General features: G+C 41.2%; 1 protein-coding gene across 1 annotated transcript in view; it reads right to left on the reverse strand.

Moving 5' to 3' along the window:
- Window positions 1-2,778: 2,778 nt before the first annotated feature.
- The window catches only part of LOC138674309 (uncharacterized), a 51,941-nt gene continuing 36,654 nt past the window's right edge, over window positions 2,779-18,065 (reverse strand). The window contains exons 5-7 of the mRNA XM_069762169.1: window positions 10,440-10,704; window positions 7,309-7,490; window positions 2,779-3,905 (exon numbers count right to left, since the gene is read on the reverse strand). Of these exons, the coding sequence (XP_069618270.1) occupies window positions 7,318-7,490; window positions 10,440-10,704 (438 nt within the window). The 3' untranslated portion in view covers window positions 2,779-3,905; window positions 7,309-7,317. The remainder of the gene's footprint in view (window positions 3,906-7,308; window positions 7,491-10,439; window positions 10,705-18,065) is intronic.

Genomic DNA, 18,065 nt, shown 5'->3' on the forward strand with positions numbered 1-18,065 from the left:
CTCAAAATATGCAAATGTAACATGACAAAAGTCTAACAATATAATAGTTTCAAACAACATCATCATGAAATTGCAAATTTATTTAAAATAGATATTTATTAAAACATTTTTTTTTTGCTTTTCTTTTTGGTTCATGTTACTACTAATCATACAAAAATGAACAGTATTCTCACACTGGCCACTGACGTAAAAATAACAGGAGATTTATGGTTTTCTGCTGCTCGTTAACTTTACTGTTTAGACTGGGATTGAATCAGCAGAGTCATTTCGTTATCATAAGACATACTTCTAACCCTTAATGATATAGACAGATCTACTTTGTCATCGTGATTCAGATATACACCAAGCTGACATGCAGCCCTATCTCAAATGTGTATTTATGTTTGAAGCCCTCAATCCAGAAGAGCAGATGTAATGCCGCAGGGACTGATGACTTGGGTGCAGCAAAGTGGTCTGTTTTGATCTGTAGAGACTGGTCTAAGGGGAAATAAAGCAGTAGTAGCACAGCAGAGCAGTATTGGCTCAGTAGATCAGGAAGCTCAACGAAATGACTGATCTAGTAGAGTCCAGTGATGTAGCAGAGTCCAGTGATGTAGCAGAGTCCAGTGATGTAGCAGAGTCCAGTGATGTAGAAGAGTTGAGTAGGTTAGGAGACTCATGCAGTATTGATTGATCAGCTAGAAAAAAGTCTCAATAAACTCTGTGTGAGTATAGCCTAATGTATGCTCCTGGGCGGTGATCTTCACCCTTGAAAAAAGGCTATTTTGAAATGTAGGCTCAACGACGCTGATTCCATTGATGTGTCACTTACTGGGTTGCTTACTGTAGTTTTGATAACCACTATTTTATCGGCAGCAGATTATCACTAAAATTCCTTCATATTCAAGAGCTCTGTATAAAGGTACCGTCACACTAAACGATATCGCTAGCGATCCGTGACGTTGCAGCGTCCTGGATAGCGATATCGTTCAGTTTGACACACAGCAGCGATCAGAATCCTGCTGTGATGTCGTTGGTCGCTGCAGAAAGTCCAGCACTTTATTTCGTCGCTGGACTTCCTGCTGACATCGCTGAATTGGCGTGTGTGACACCGATTCAGCGATGTCTTCGCTGGTAACCAGGGTAAACATCGGGTTACTAAGCGCAGGGCCGCGCTTAGTAACCCAATGTTTACCTTGGTTACCATCCTAAAAGTAAAAAAAACAAACGCTTCATACTTACCTTCCGCTGTCTGTCCCCGGCGCTGTGCTTTCCTGCACTCACTGTGAGGACAGCGGCCAGAAAGCAGAGCGGTGACGTCACCGCTGTGCTTTCCGGCCACTGTGCTCACAGCCAGTACAGAGAAGCACAGCGCCGGGGACAGACAGCGGAAGGTAAGTTTGAAGCGTTTGTTTTTTTACTTTTAGGATGGTAACCAGGGTAAACATCGGGTCACTAAGCGCGGCCCTGCGCTTAGTAACCCGATGTTTACCCTGGTTACCGGCATCGCTGGAGAGCTGTCTGTGTGACAGCTCTCCAGCGACCAAACAGCGACGCTGCAGCGATCCGGATCGTTGTCGGTATCGCTGCAGCATCGCTTAGTGTGACGGTACCTTAACCCCGCGACCCACCACTGATTGGCAGGTTTCTGCCTATGCACAGTGTATACAGAAAGCTGCCAATCAGTGGTGTGGGCGGAGTTATACAGGGCTCAGCATTCAGAGAACTGCTAGAGTTGCAGAAGATAAAAGAGTGATTTTATCAAAACTACAGCAAGCAGCTCAGTAAGTAACACATCGCTTGAATTAGGGTCTCCGACCTTACATCATGCTGCTCTCAGATGGGGTATCATAAACCTGATGACAGATACCTTTTAAATGGAATGTGTCATCAGAAAATGGCCTATTGTTTATATTAGGTTTTTATGTTAGAGCATTTACATAGATTTTCAACAGGATAGGACTGTCCCGAATGGGTACACCTTGTCATGATGGGATGGATTTTGCATTTTTTTCATCAAAATAGCGTTAACTAAGTATCCCGTGTTATTTACATGTACTAGTATTATTTACTGATTTACTTATTACAAGGTATATGCTCATTTTGGTTTTGTCTTGAGTTTTATAGCAGCCATGTCCACCACGAGAAATGATAGTGTTGGGAAGGTTTATTATGGAAGAGTGTGGAGGTCATTTTATTTGATATGCAAAGGTCACTGTGCAGGGTGGGGGAGGAGGTGCAGTCCGATTTTCACCAACTGACAGAATTGAGAATATGTAGAAGTTTTTTTTCCATCTTCTCTTGAACAGAGAGAATCTGATCATCGTGTATTTAGCAAATTCGACTTAATTATCTTGGACGAGAGAAGATATGCTGTTGTGACATTAGCCTTAGAGACATTTCTGCAAACCTTTTCACCAGACTTTTGAATAATTTTTCTTACCCAATGTCATTGAAGAGTGACCTTCCATGCCACCACACAAATAGCCTCTTCAGAGGAAGAGAATAGTCCCTGGAGCCACTTATTAGAAGAAGCAATGCTATAAGACAATATTGACCCTTCAGGATGCAGCCAGGACGTCATCAGGAGGCGGCGCTGCAGTTACGTCCTACAGTGTTTTTTGCAACGCCAGCCTCAGAAGACCATGGTTGCTGTGGGAGATGTGAATGCAGCTCCCGCATCCTGCTTCTGTCTAAACTGCAGAGATTGGAGCTACTGTCGCTGTTATAGGCAGGTAATAGCTGTATAACACAGAAAATCAATTGACCTCCAAATAAAAAAAACTAAATAAAAATAAATAAATAATGAGTAGTTTATTAAATTTAATAAGCAGTTTATTAAATATAATACAAATTATAACTGTATATTAGTGCCAGTTACAAAAGAAGTTCAGCCTCCTGCCTGTGCTGAATTAGTCTGCTAGGACCCATCAGCTCAAGCTCCCTCCCAACACCATGCAATCATATGATCTCTGGGTCTGGAGAAGGAAGCACTGTCAGTGGCTCTTAATCTCTATACATATTGCTTGATCAGCGTTATGAACACATGGATCAGGTAGGCAAACATGATAATGAATCATATTTATCTTCTCTGTGGGAGTCTTGTTGCATCTGACAGCCATCTCCCCAACCTGACAATCTTGTGCAAGCAGCTTACTTTGCATTGACATGTTAGAACATCACTGCAGAGTAAAGTGTGAACTGCCCAGAAGTTTAAAGTCTATGGGCGGTCCAGAATTAGTTAATTAGTGGATAATGTTATATAGCCAAATGTTTTGTTTGTTACATATTGGTAAGTCTAGTCACTTTTGCGCGGTGACATACATTTTATTGTACGCCTATTGTACAAAATTAATCAAATCTCTGTAAACATATTATAAAGGGACCCGGTCATTTAAAAAAAATTGTATTTATCTGCAGCCATAGTGGGAATTTTCTCTTTAATATGTGAATGTGTCTAACTAGAAGTGCAGCTGCAGGGAGAAAATGACGTTATGTTCTCCTGCAGCCACTTGCTTGAATTCATGGGGTCTGTACCAGGACAGTGATGTGAATGTGTCTAACTAGAAGTGCAGCTGCAGGGAGAAAATTACGTTATTTTCTCCTGCAGCCACTTGCTTGAATTCATGGGGGCTGTACCAGGACAGTGAACAGTCAGTGCTCACTACACATATGTTTAGAAAACAATTTGGCTGCAGGTAAATAACGTTTTGCTTTCATGACAGGTTCCCTTTGATTTTCTCAAATTTGCAGCATCAAAGTCCAGGTCCAAGGAGAACCAGTGATGGCAGCATTGGTGATTTCTACTACCAACCCTGAAGTTGGTGGGTTGCTTGGGTGAATGGTCCCACATGCGACCATGGAGATAATTTTTTCTTATACATTTCCTGGTTTTGATTCTTGAGATTGTTTGCATCAGATCTTCACTGTTTTCAGAAAAATAAAAGAAATGGAGAAATGATAATTATTTTCGGTTAGAACTTTTTAAAATTTTTATTTAGTTACTTAATAATATTTAATAATATAATTAGCAAAGACAAAGGGCAGACGGATATATTGCCAAGCTTGTGCCCTGGCACTCAACATTCTACATTAACCCCTTCAGGCTCCATGATGTATATATACATCATAGCCTATAGAGCGTATTAGGGACTCTTGAGGGGGCTCAGAAGCATAGCCAGCTCCATGGACATCTGATGCCAGTTATATTATACAGCTATGTTATATAGCTGTGATTTCCCTCTAACAGCAGCAATCTGCATGTTGTCCGATCGCTGCTGTTGACAACTTACATGCTGCTGTTAGTCACTGACTGGCTTCCAAATACTGATGTAAAATACTGACCAAATACCGAACATGTGAACGTGGCCTAAGGGTAATAATAAAGTGTTTTTATGTACATTTCCACAATTAGCCATAAAGAAATATATTTAAAAAAATATAAATTTGGTATCACTCCATCCAGAAAACTCTGATCTTTGAAAATATAAAATTAATTAAGTCAATCGGAAAAAAAAAACGCTATAAAGGAAAAAATCAAAATACCAGAACAGCATTTTTTCATTCGCCACAGCAACAGAAAAAATGCAATAAGAAGTGATCAAAACATAGTGTGTAGTCCAACATTTTATAAATAAAAAAAAAATCACAACACAAGAAGCAAGCTCCATGGATAATAGTATAAAGAAGTTATGAGTCTCAGAAAATGGCAACAAACACTTATTTATTCATTTTTTTCATTCATTTTTTATTTTTTCCTGTTATTTTTACTGCACAATTAATTTTGTAAAAATGAAACTCAAAAAACAATTGCAGAAGTTGTGTGTATTTTTTCACCGCACTTTTTCCTGTACTTTGAATGGTAGAATGAATGGTGTCATTCAATTCTACATCTTGCTCAGAAAAAAACATAACATAGTTATATATACTATGTCGGAGGAAAAATTAAAAAAAAAAGTTTGGGCTTTTTGAAAAAAGTAGAGGAAAAAAATGAAAATTCAAAAATGGCAACATGCTACATCCATTAACTGGTTGAAGAAGACACAAAAATAAAACCCCTTTAATAAAAATTATTTAAAACAAAAAAATAACAGGTGAATAGTTTTTTTTAAATTCCCCTTCAAAATAATAATAAAGTTAATCACTAATTTATATTTCCTCCAAAATTGTTTTGTTAAAATATATTACAGTACTCATCCTGCAATAATCAAGCTCTCATACAGCTACATGATTGTAAAAAGTAATAGATGAATCATGGTCATGGACTGTCAAAAGGATAAGTGAGTGCAGTGTAAGTCAATGACCCAAAATGGAAACATTGAAAAGTATAGCTTGTCCTGTAAAAAATAAGCCATCAAGGAGCTACAGCACATCAACAGGATTAAAAATAAAATTTAGGGATTGCCAAAATAGGGAGTGTTAACTATTTTTGCTTTTAAAGATTGAATCTTTCTTCCAGAATCCAAACCGCATCTATCCATAGTTTAGTTCTGGTATTGGAGCTGTGCAGCAGAACAACACATAAAGCTACTGCCGGGAACTAAGCAAAGGGGGACATGACTTTAGGAGGGGTGGACATATAACGCCTGTACCTTGGTTTGTAGAGAGATTCTACTTTAAGAGGAAAGGAGCACAGTATGTCTGTGCCTGGTGTAATACTGTGAGAAGGGTTAGGCTTAGAAAGAGGATGTCATATTTCTCTCTCTCTCTGTCTCTCACCAGAAGAACTGGAGGAAACCGCAACAGTGTGTAGCAAGAAGACCGCAGCATCTGATTGCTCCTACTCCGACGCTGAGAAGAAGCACTACTTCTTCATTTTAAATGTGTTTATTTCTTCTGGCAGAACAGGGGTTAATTGGCCATGTTGGAAATCCCTTTGCTCACAGCTGAGCTTGGTTAGCCACTCTTTTCCCCTTTATAATCTGGGCTCTGTTACAAATCCTTGTCAGAGCTAGCATTTGCTGCATGGCTAACGGAGGGAGAGGAGTTCATATGAGGAGAGTTGGAGGAGTTATCAGTGACTGTTGCTTGGTTTGTATGTATGATAATTCCCTATCTTTTATTTTGGTATATTCTCCTGCCTACACGCCCCTGTGCATTCCTCTGTTATATGTGAGTGAATATTTTGTTTGGATGGAGTTTTCTGTTAACCCTTGTTTGTGTTGCCTTATTTGTTGGGTTGGTGTACTACGGTGCACAATAGTGCCCCCTCTTCCCTGGGTGGGGAAGAGAACAGACAGAGGGCTTTCTCAGGAGATAAAGGCAATGGTGGAGGCCTCGGCATCTTTACCTTCAGAAGTATCCTAGGGAGTAGGGTGAACTAAGGTGCCTCCTAGTATTAGGAACAGGGAAGGAGCCCCTGGTCCCGGGTCATCCAACAGCTGTGTCGTGAGAAATACAACTGTTTCTATAAGCATTACTTGTATAGTTATCAATACCTTAATTGTTGGCTCAGGCTTTTTATATCTCGTGCCATGTCCAATTCTATCATGGCTATAAAGAGTTAAAGTTTAGTATTAACTTTCTAAGCCCAAGGGCAGTCCTTCACCTGTGGTTCCGCAGAGATTTCCTCCACAGGGTTTTTTTTCTTCTGGCCAACCTGAAGCATGTCACAATAGTAACATCGATCAGGGCGGGCAAAGTGGTTAAGCACAGGAGTGAGGATAATAGGGTCATTGGTGCCCTGAAAGTTTACTGGCTCTGCTTGAATGTTCCTTCTCTACAGTCATGAGATAAAATGTGAAAAATGTAAGGGGTGATTCATCAAAGCTTTTATACCAGAAAACCCTTTGCAAAGTAGCAAAATGTTTGCACCACACCGAGGTGCGTAAAATATTTGCGACTTTTGGCATTTTCACAACAGTGTCTGGGAATGAGCCAGGTTGAGATGAGGCTTTGAAATTCAGCAAAATTTGGCAAGGTGCACACCTGTAAGATGCGCCAAATTCCAGAAGTGGTGTCCACCTCTTAATGAATTTGGTGCATGGTACTCCAGCAAGCCCGTCATTAAGAGTGACTTCTGACGTGCGCAACACCATTCTTATTTAAATGGCCCCTTAGTCTTTTAGACAAGTGGGTTGGTTCTCAAGACTCCACCCACTTCAAAAAAAGGATTAATTTGCATACATTGAAGAAGGGGCCATATATTAGGAAAAGGCGCAGAAACAAACAAAAAAAGGGCATCAGATTTAGGAGAACAGCGGCATTTACACCAGATAAGAAATACATATTTATGGCAAGAGACAGGTCCTCTTGCAAAAAACTTCGGTAATATTAAATTAAATGATTGTAGTCCACAGCATTTCTACTAAATGTTCCCCTGGGACTGACCTCGCACATTTAATGCCATCCCAGGTAATAACTTTGGCGGTGATTGTCCTGTCTGCGCCTCCTGTATGGATCGTCCAGCCCCAGGGAGCATACATCCATTAGATAACCATCTCGTGCTAGAAAAGATCGGTATCTTTCCCGGACGGCTCTGTTGTTGTAGGAGTAAAATGAGGCATCATATTCTGAAAGTTAAAGAGAAGACATTGATGGCAAATGATAAGGCCGGTACTAATTATTGCAGGCTACTAGAACTATGTTAGGCCCTGGCTTTTCATCCGGCTTTCCCAGGAACAGATATCACTTCTAATGATACTTCTGTTATGTCACAAATTTTCATCACATGCTCTAAACCATCACTTAAAGGGGTTGTCCGGGACTTTAACAATGATAGCCTATCCTTAGGATAGGTCATCAATTTCTGATCAGTGAGGGTGTGACACCTGGCACCCCTGCCAATCAGCTGTTCCAGGTGTCAGCAGGGGCCGGAACTGCTCAGTTTTGGAGCTGCACAGCTCCGTAATCAGAATAGTGGCCGCGGCCGGTACTATACATCCGTCCCCTATTGATTGGAATAGATATTGGATGTGCAGCACCTGGCTGTGGCCACTATATGGTCGATGGAGTTGTGCTGTGCAGCTCCGCAAACCAGGAATAGCTGATCGGTGGGGTGCCGGGTGTTGTACCACCACCGATCTGACATTGATGACCTATTCTAAGGGTAGGCGATCAATGTTAAAGTCCCGGACAACCCTTTAAAGAGAAACAGTCACCAGGTTGAACGTGGGCAATGTGTCCTCTTTTGCTCCTGATTCCCTAAGTAGTCCATGTTTGTTTTTTTACATCTTCTATACCAGTCTTTCCAGTCCTCACGCCCCCCGACAGGTCATGTTTTCAGGATTTCCATAGTATTTCACAGGTGAGAGAATTCCTGATGCCTTGATTATACTTCCACCACCTGTGGAACACTATGGAAATCCAGAGAACATGACCTGTTGAGGGCCCTGTTTTTCTCGTACGTGAAAAAAAAATTGTTTCAGGAAAACAACAGGTGAAGTCTACCTGAAAAAAAGCTTGTCTGCACATACCCTAAGAGGGTTTGTACCAAGGTAATAAATTATCTCTTATCGATAAGATACGGGATAACTTATGATAATTGAGGGTCAACTTCTGGGACCACCACTGATTCCTAGAACGGGGCTCCTCAAACTGAATAGAGAAGAGATCGATCCTGCCTACCTCTGCTCTATCCATTCTCCATGGGACTGCCATAGATAGCCGAGTACAGCGCTCCGCTGTCCCACAGACAATGAATGGAACAGAAGTTAACCTCTGCTCCATTCAAGATTGGGCTCCGGAGAAACTAGGATGGAGCAAGTCCCGGCAGTTAGACCCCAGCAATCAATAAGTTATCTCCTATCATATTAGTCGCGGGTCAAATGTGCTTATCTATATTTAGAAAAAAACAATCATCTCCAAAATAAATATTTTTTTTTAATATGATTGATTTTTTTAAAAAAAGAAAAAAAATATATAATTACCAACATGAAAAGGACTTGTGTAGTCAAACATCCATGTTATGCACCAATCCCTCAGTCCACCACATATGGAGTTAGACCATAGATCCTACAAGTTATCACGAGATCTGCCAACTTTGACTACATAAGTACAGTTTGCAGATTAGTTGTCCAAGGGATTGTCAATGACTATTATACTGATGGGGGACCAGCAAGATGGCACCCCCAAGCTGATATCAGGTCCTGAAGTTGCTGGAAGTACAGACGTAGTGGTCATCTTACGTACTGCAGCTCAGACTGCATTCACTCCCAATAGGAGCTGATCTGCAGTACCCTAGAACAGCCACTAAACGCTGTATGGAGCTGTGGTGTCCGGACTCTGCACGCTGCCCTAGGAGCTGGAAAGTGGTGATTGGTGAGGGTCCCGAATGTTGGACCCCCAATGATCTGATATTGATGATTTACTGAGCTGTAGGATCCAAGAATGGTTGCAATGTCTGCTGGAACAACTCGGAACTTCAGATACGACTCCGCTACAGCGTCATATCTTGCTGGTAATCATAATTTTTTTTTACATTTTTAATCAATATTATGGGGGCGTGTCTGTTTTTTTTTATATAAAAATGTTTGACACCTTTCGATGACAGATCCTCTTGAAGGACACAGCTGGCAGAGCATCAGTCGAGGGAGTTGACAGGTAGTGAAACCTTCATCCATTGTATAGTATTTTCATGTGATGTGCTGGAACACCCCTTTTATTGGTGCCTGCTGTAATCAATGTTGACTTTGGTGGATATTAATTTATGTCAATTTATACTGTGGAAAGTGTGATGCCGGTAACTTGCACCGCCCTGCTCACTGTGTTCACCGCTCTGCTTCCCCAGCATCAGACCATCTCCTTGAGCTGCCTTGTGATTACTGCCAGATCTGCTCCTGGAGAATCTCCACCTGGCTATAGGGACAGATCCTACAGGAATTTAATGCTGCTGTGTCCTGCAGGGTTTGCCTTCCCCATCCTATCCCTAGGCAGCTGCGGGGTTATTAGGCAGCTAGTCCCACCATTCCTGCTCCAATCGTTGGTTCCCAGTTGCTTGTCTCTAGTTCTTGTAGGTGCATGTTTGTTCTGTCTCCATTATTGACCCAGCTTGTATATCCATCCTGTCTGACCTCTCTGCTCCTGTTCTTGGCTTTATACACTGATCCTCTGCTGCCTGCCTTCACCCCAGATTGCCTGACCATGTCTCTGCCTTTGTCCTCCTTTACCTCATGCCCGTGTCCATGACCCTCCTGTCAGGTGCCGCAAAACTCGGGGCTGTCCTGGAGTGGTACCTGGTGAGTACCTGTGGCCAAGCCTATCCTCACCATCAGAGTCTCTAGGGAATAGCAGGTACTCACTAAGCTACGTCCCTCCTGGGTAAACCCGGCCCATGGCACAGTGGGTCCACACTCTCCCACCAGTATTTCTGAATTAATTTTATGCAAATGTTGCTGCTGTGGATATTCTGATGCTGAAAATCCACAGCAAAAAAGTCATTTGTGGACATGACAATGTAACTGGAACTGCTCTTGCAATTTATCCGACACAGTCAGTGATTGGATACAAACATCAATACTTACTGGATGTGTCCTCTGTATTAAGTTTTAATCTGGACCCGCTGATATATCCTATATCAAAATTTATATCGAATGCGAAGGCCATATAGTGGGTCTGGTCCGAGGAAGGCTCCACAGTAACCGGGCCGTTATCAGGAGCGGTGCTGATGAACCAGTCCGGTTCTGCCACCGGCTCCAGTGAAAATTTTTTGTTGGCGACTTCAATGATGTTGAAGAAAAAATGTCTGGTGTCGGAGTTTGTGATGTCAAGATTCCTCTGTCCTAAAGGCTGAATAGAAATGAGAAGCTGTTAGGTAGATAAACAAGGTAAGACGAGGAATGCAGAACAAGAAGGAGAATACAATAAAGTATCAAAGAGAGTAAAGAAAAAATGATGGACTTCTACAGAGTTCCATCCCATTCTCTTTCCAGCTTTAAAAAAAATTTCTATTAATTAATGACATCTTCGAATGCCAAGATCGATGACAATTGACATAGACTCATATTTTAGTAAATTGTTTTTAGTTTTTAGTAAAGGGTTTAAAAAAAAATAATAAATTACACACAGGACCACGGTATTTGCAAAAGTTAAGAAAATAACTTTTATTAAATATTTCTTAAAAAGCTCACAAAATGATTGAATGGTCGCTGATCCAACATTATAGGAAAAAGTGGCACAAAACGCATAGTAAAATACAAAGAAGTGTGTAATATGTACAGAACACAAGGTGATAAATTAGTAATTAAAAAATTATATACATAAGGTAGATTATAAGCATTGGGGGACCATAAAATAGTAATTCCTTAAAAGTACACATAAGAGAGTACATGCTAAAGTAGTAAGGTATAATGGGTCACCCACCAAACACATCTGACGAGCATTAATCTACCGTCTGTACTCAGAGTATAAATCAGGTTTATAAAAATTGAAAGGAACGGATGGCACTCACTGGTTAAAAAACGTCTTTATTCCAATACTTTAAAACATCGGCGTCGGGAGGATGGGAGCAGGAGTGGAATGGACGACAGCCGTTTCACACTGCAGCGCGAAACGGCTGTCGTGCATTCCACTCCTGCTCCCATCCTCTCGACGCCGATGTTTTAAAGTATTGGAGTAAAGAAGTTTTTTAACCGGTGAGTGCCATCCGTTCCTTTCAATTTTTGTATCCATTGTGGCTATTTCTTTGGAGTGGCACCCCGGCTTACGGAGCTCTTACTGCTGTATACATGCTTGCAGCATCAGTTCATGCAATTACCTGTGCACTGAGTGGGCTTCCCTGTTGTGCGGATTAACACTTTGTTGGAGATAAATCAGATTTATGTTTTTATACTTTACATTGTTTTATTTCATTATTTTTTATGTTTTCAACATTTTGATAATATTTGTATTATTTTTCATATATTATTATTGTTATTTTAAGCTTTCTTATTTGAATATACACTGATACTTCCTGTGCTTTAGAGATCACTTGTCTGCAGTCATCTCATTATCATCACAGACAGGATTACAGTGAAAGGTGATTCCTCCATATACAGTAGTAACACAGGATACACCATTCGACATAGGTGGTATCACAGCTCACCTCCTCCCACTCCGTTAACAATGACATTTGCACAGATTAGAGAATGTTTAGAAAACTTTTCTGTCTATTGCTGTCTAAGGTCCGTGGAATCTGTCAGCCAGATTTTACATCACTAACAACGTATGTGTGCATGTAGCTCTTTCAAAGATAAGTTCAGCAATACCTTTAAGGAATAAAAGCAATAATGACCACTCCATTCCTTTGTTACTAAGATATAATTGTTTGAATTTATATGCAAATGAGGCTGAAGATCTATTTGTAGATCTGAAGCCTCTGTCACTCCAGCTCTATTTACTGCCCATTGACGCCTCCTCCTGCTTGAATGAAAGCCTCTATGCACTGTGATTTCAGGGAAAAAAACATCAGTCCAGCAGGAGGGGGTGGCTATGGGTGGGAAATAGAGCTGAAGTGACAAAGGCTTCAGATCTACCTTGGCTCTTCAGCTGCATTTTCATATAAAATCATATGCTGATTTCTCAGTAATAGAGGCATGGACTGTTCATGTAAAGGTATTGCTAAACTTGTGTTTGAAAGTGTTACATGCAAATTAAAATAGTTTGGGGTGTAAAATTCTACTGCCAGATTCCCTTTAATTGCTGTTAAAGGGAACCTGTCAGCAGGATTGTGCTCGGAAACCTACAGACAGTGTCAGGTCGGGGCCGTTATACTGATTACAATGATACCTTGGTTGATGAAATCCGTCTTGTGGTTGTTGTGTAATCTTTATTTTCAGTTTTGAGTTAATGATATGCCCGTGCTTCGGGGCGGCCTGTGGGGGTCTTCATGTGGTGCTCTGATTAGGTATTCATAATGCAGACTGCTGACAGGTCACTGATCTCTCACTGACCTGCCCCCTAGTTTACATAATAAATATTATATATACAAACTGAAAAAAAAAAACTTCAGCAGGCAGGGCTGGCCATGGCACCTGCGCTGCATTACAATCGCATGTGTAAAGTGTATGTAATTATTATGATTGAGGTTATCCTAATATTAAGAAAAAAAATCCATTTGAAAATGGCGCTTGCCACGCCTGCGCAGTAGTAGCTACCAGTGTATATAGAGGTGATCCGACTGCTGCTACTGCGCAGGCGGCGCCATCTTGCTAGAGAAAAATTTTTTTCTCCTCCTCCAAGATAATGGCATCGATGCAGGCGTGAGGCAAGGTGTGCGCCATTTTCAAATTATTATTATTTTCTTTGAATATCAGGATAACCTCAAGCACATTAATTATATGCACAGCATATATGAAATGATGCTGCAGCGCAGGCGCCACCTACATATTATAGTCATTAAGTAAACTAGGGGGCCAGTCAGTGAGGGATCAGTGACCTGTCAGTAGTCTGCATTATGAATAACTAATCAGAGCACCACATGAAGACCCCCACAGGCCGCCCCAATGCCCGAGCATATCATTAACTGAAAATAAAGATTAAACAACAACCACAAGACGGATTTCATCAACCAAGGGATCATTGTAATCAGTATGACGGCGCCGACCTGACACTGTCTGTAGCTTACTGTGCACAATCCTGCTGACAGGTTCCCTTTAACAGCAGCTTGTCAAGATGGACACCTCCATAATTATGTTTCACTATTTATATTCACTATTGAAAATACTATAAGTAATACATTCAGGGCCGCCATCAGGGTATTACTGTCCTTACTGCTGTATGGGGCCTGGTTATAAGCAGTGCAGAGGGAGACCCAGGGCTCCGCCTCGTGTGCTTCAGCTCACCGGGCCCCATCGTGCCCTAAAGTGCTGTGCGCTGTGGCGCACACATCGGCGCTGAGGCCTGGGCACTTTATCAGACCTCCACGGCCATCTAACCTTGACGGCTGCGCAGCTCCTGCTCCCTTCCCTGGACTTCTGGTCAAGTTTTGGCATGTGCGCGATGACGTCATCACGTAAGCGCCGACATGTACGAGGACACCAGAAGCAGAGCTGTGTCTGCTGGGGATCATCTGTGAGGTAAGTATGAAAAACATTTTTTTTTTCTTTATAAAATTAATTAAATGGGTGAGGGGGGCTGCAAATGATGGAGGGGGCTGCAAATGATGAAGTGAAGGAGAGGGGGACTGCAAATGATGAAGTCACGGGGAGGGGGACTGCAAATGATGAATTGAGGGTGAGGTGAGGGTGGGGAGAGAAAATGAGGACGTGGGGGAGAGCAAATAATGATGAATTTTGAGGGTGGTGGGAGTAAATGATGTATTGAATGTGTGGGGAGAGCAGTTGATAATGAATAGAGGGAGGGGGTGGGGAAGAGAGAAGATTTGACAATGAATGGGGTGGAAGGGGCATGTAAATATAATGAGGTGCGGGAGGTAAAGAGTATCGGGCGTTGAGGATGCAGTGACTGGTAATGAATTGGGAGAAAAGATTACAGGGGCTAATTAATTAATATATTTGCTAGGTGTGGAAATTTTCTAATTATAATTGGTGGGAGCACATTGGTGGATTACAATTTATATTTGGAATGATGGATTACAGAATAACTAATTATATATTAATCTCTTAACCCCCAAGGGTGGTTTGCACGTTAATGACCGAGCCAATTTTTACAATTCTGACCACTGTCCCTTTATGAGGTTATAACTCTGGAACGCTTCCATTGATCCCGGTGATTCCGATATTGTTTTCTCATGACATATTGAACTTCACGTTAGTGGTAAAATTTCTTTGATATTACCTGCATTTATTTGAAAAAAAACGGAAATTTTGTGAAAATTTAGGAAATTTTGCAATTTTCCGACTTTGAATTTTCATACCCTTAAATCACAGAGATATGTCACACAAAATAGTTAATAAGTAACATTTCCCACATGTCTATTTTACATCAGCACAATTTTGGAACCAAATTTTTTTTTTGTTAGTAAGTTATAAGGGTTAAAAGTTGACCAGCAATTTCTCATGTTTTACAACACCATTTTTTTTAGGGACCACATTACATTTGAAGTCACTTTAAGGGGTCTATATGATAGAAAATACACAAAAATGACACCATTCTAAAAACTGCATCCCTCAAGGTGCTCCAAACCACATTCAAGAAGTTTATTAACCCTTCTGGTGCTTCACAGGAATTTTGGGAATGTTTAAAAAAAAATGAACATTTAACTTTTTTTTCACAAAAAATTTAATTCAGATCCAATTTGTTTTATTTTACCAAGGGTAACAGGAGAAATTGGACACAAAAGTTGTTGTGCAATTTGTCCTGAGTACGCTGATACCCCCATATGTGGGGGTAAACCACTGTTTGGGCACATGGCAGAGCTCGGAAAGGGAAGGAGCGCCATTTGACATTTTCAACCCAGAAATGGCTGGAATTGAGATGAGACACAATGTCGCGTTTGCAGAGCCCCTGATGTGCCTAAATAGTGAAAACCCTCCACAAGTGACCCCATTTTGGAAACTAGACCCCCTAAGGAACTTATCTAGATGTGTGGTGAGCACTTTCAACCCCCAAGTGCTTCACAGAAGTTTATAACGTAGAGCCGTAAAAATAAAAAATCATATTTTTTCACAAAAAAATGATCTTTTTGCACCAAAATTTTTATTTTCACAAGGGTAACAGGAGAAATTGGAACCCAAAAGTTGTTGTCCAATTTCTCCCAAGTATACCGATACCCCATATGTGGGGGTAAACCACTGTTTGGACGAACGGCAGAGCTTGGAAGGGAAGGAGCACTGTTTTACTTTTTCAATGCAGAATTGGCAGGAATTAAGATCGGATGCAATGTCGTCTTTAGAGAGCCCCTGATGTGCCTAAACAGTGGAAACCCCCAATTCTCACTCCAACCCTAATCCAAACACACCCCTAACCCTAATCCCAACCCTAATCCCAACTCTAACCACACCCCTAACCCCAACACACCCCTAACCACACCCTTAAGCCAGACACATCCCTAAACCTAATCCCAACCATAACCTCAACCGTAACCATAATCCAGACCCTAACCCCAACTCTAGCCCCAACCCTAACCCTAACCTTAGCCTTAACCCTAATGGGAAAATGGAAATAAATACATTTTTTTATTTTGCTATTTTTCCCTAAATAAGGGGGGTTTAATTTACTATTTATAGCGGGTTTTTATGTTTGGCAGCTGTCACACACTAACAGAAGCTTTTTATTGCAAAAAATAATTTTTGCATCACCACATTTTGAGAGCTAAAATTTTTCTATATCTTAGCCCATAGAGTCATGTGAGGTCTTGTTTTTTGTGGGACGAGTTGACATTTTTATTGGTACCATTTTCAGGCACATGACATTTTTTAATCGCTTTTTATTACGATTTTTGGGAGGCCGAATGAACAGAAGCCAGCAATTCATGAATTTCTTTTGGGTGGGGCGTTTATACCGTTCCGCGTGTGGTAAAATTGAGAAAGCAGTTTTATTCTTCGGGTCAGTACAGCGATACCTCATTTTTATCTTTTTTTATGTTTTGGCGCTTTTATACAACAAAAACTTTTATATAAAAAATTATTATTTTTGCATCGCTTTATTCTTAGAGCTGTTACTTTTGTATCTTTTTGCTGATGATGCTGTATGGCAGCTTGCTTTTTGCGGGACAAGATGACGTTTTCAGCGGTACCATGTTTATTTATATCCGTCTTCTTGATTGCCTGTTATTCCCCTTTTTTTTGTTTGGCGGTATGATGATAAAGCATTGGTTTTTGCCTCGTTTTTTATTTATTTTTTTACGTTGTTCACTGAATGGGTTAACTAGTGGGACAGTTTTATAGGTCAAGTCATTACGGACGCGGTGATACTAAATATGTGTACTTTTATTGTTTTTTTTATTTACATAAAGAAATGTATTTATTGGAACAATATATATACAGTATATATATATTTTTTTTTTTTTGTATTTAGGAATTTAAAAAAATATATTTTTACACAGTATAATATTTTTTTTCACTTTTTTACATTTTCCCAGGGGGGGACACCACTGTATAAAGTCAGATAGCTGATCGGACACTTTGCACAGCAATGTGTCAGATCAGCGATCTGACAGGCAGTGAAAGAGGCTTCTCAATTCCTGCTCTCAGCAGGCACTGATAAGCCACCTCAATGCAGGACCCAGAAGGACCCCGTGGCCATCTTGGATCTGGGGGTCTGCTGGCAGGGAGAACCTCAGAACAACGTGATCAAATCGCGTTGTTCTGAGGGTCTCACTGAAGCACACAGGAAGCCCCCTCCCTGCACGATGCTTCTCTATGCCACCAGAACGATGCAATCTTGTTTGATCACAGTGTTCCGGGGGTTAAAGTGCCGGGAGCGTCCCGTGACCACTCCTGGCACTTAGTGCTGGGTGTCAGCTGTGAGAATTGGCTGACACTCGGCCGCGCTCCCCCCGTGAGCGCGGCTGATCGCATGTGACCTACTATTCCATCCATGGGGATAAAGTCCCAGGTCACATGGATGGAATAGTACATCGGATGGCAGAAAGGGGTTAATGGTGGGTGCACGTCTGTATTCAGATGTAGAAGAAAGGGGAACAGTGGGGAATGTGCTCTGGAAGCGGGGCTCTAGGTAACTGTGTTATTTTATGCAGAGACGAGTCCTGGCTGGAAAAACTGATGGTGGTCTGCATGAAAAAGAAAAGCGAAGACAAAGGACTTCAACTAGAGACATCACGGGTAAGTCAGTGTGTTAATTGTACACTATATACAGAGCTCCTGTGTATAATGTCACTGGTGATCCCTGTATTACCTATACATTATACAGAGCTCCTGTGTATAATGTCACTGGTGATCCCTGTACACTATACACTATACAAAGCTCCTGTGTATAATGTCACTGGTGATCACTGTAATATCTGTACACTGTATACTATGTACAGAGCTCCTGTGTATAATGTTACAAGTGATCCCTGGTCTCAGCCTACCACCCTACCCGTGCTCTCCGTTCTGCTAATGACCTGAGGTTAGCATCCTCAGTAATCAGGACCTCCCACTCCTGTCTCCAAGACTTTTCATGTGCTGCACCAATTCTTTGGAATGCACTAAAAACGTATTTGTTCAGACTGGCCTACCGCCTCAACGCATTAACCTAACTATCCCTGT

This window comes from Ranitomeya imitator, chromosome 4 (genome assembly GCF_032444005.1).
Source record: "Ranitomeya imitator isolate aRanImi1 chromosome 4, aRanImi1.pri, whole genome shotgun sequence".
Classification (NCBI taxonomy): domain Eukaryota; kingdom Metazoa; phylum Chordata; class Amphibia; order Anura; family Dendrobatidae; genus Ranitomeya; species Ranitomeya imitator.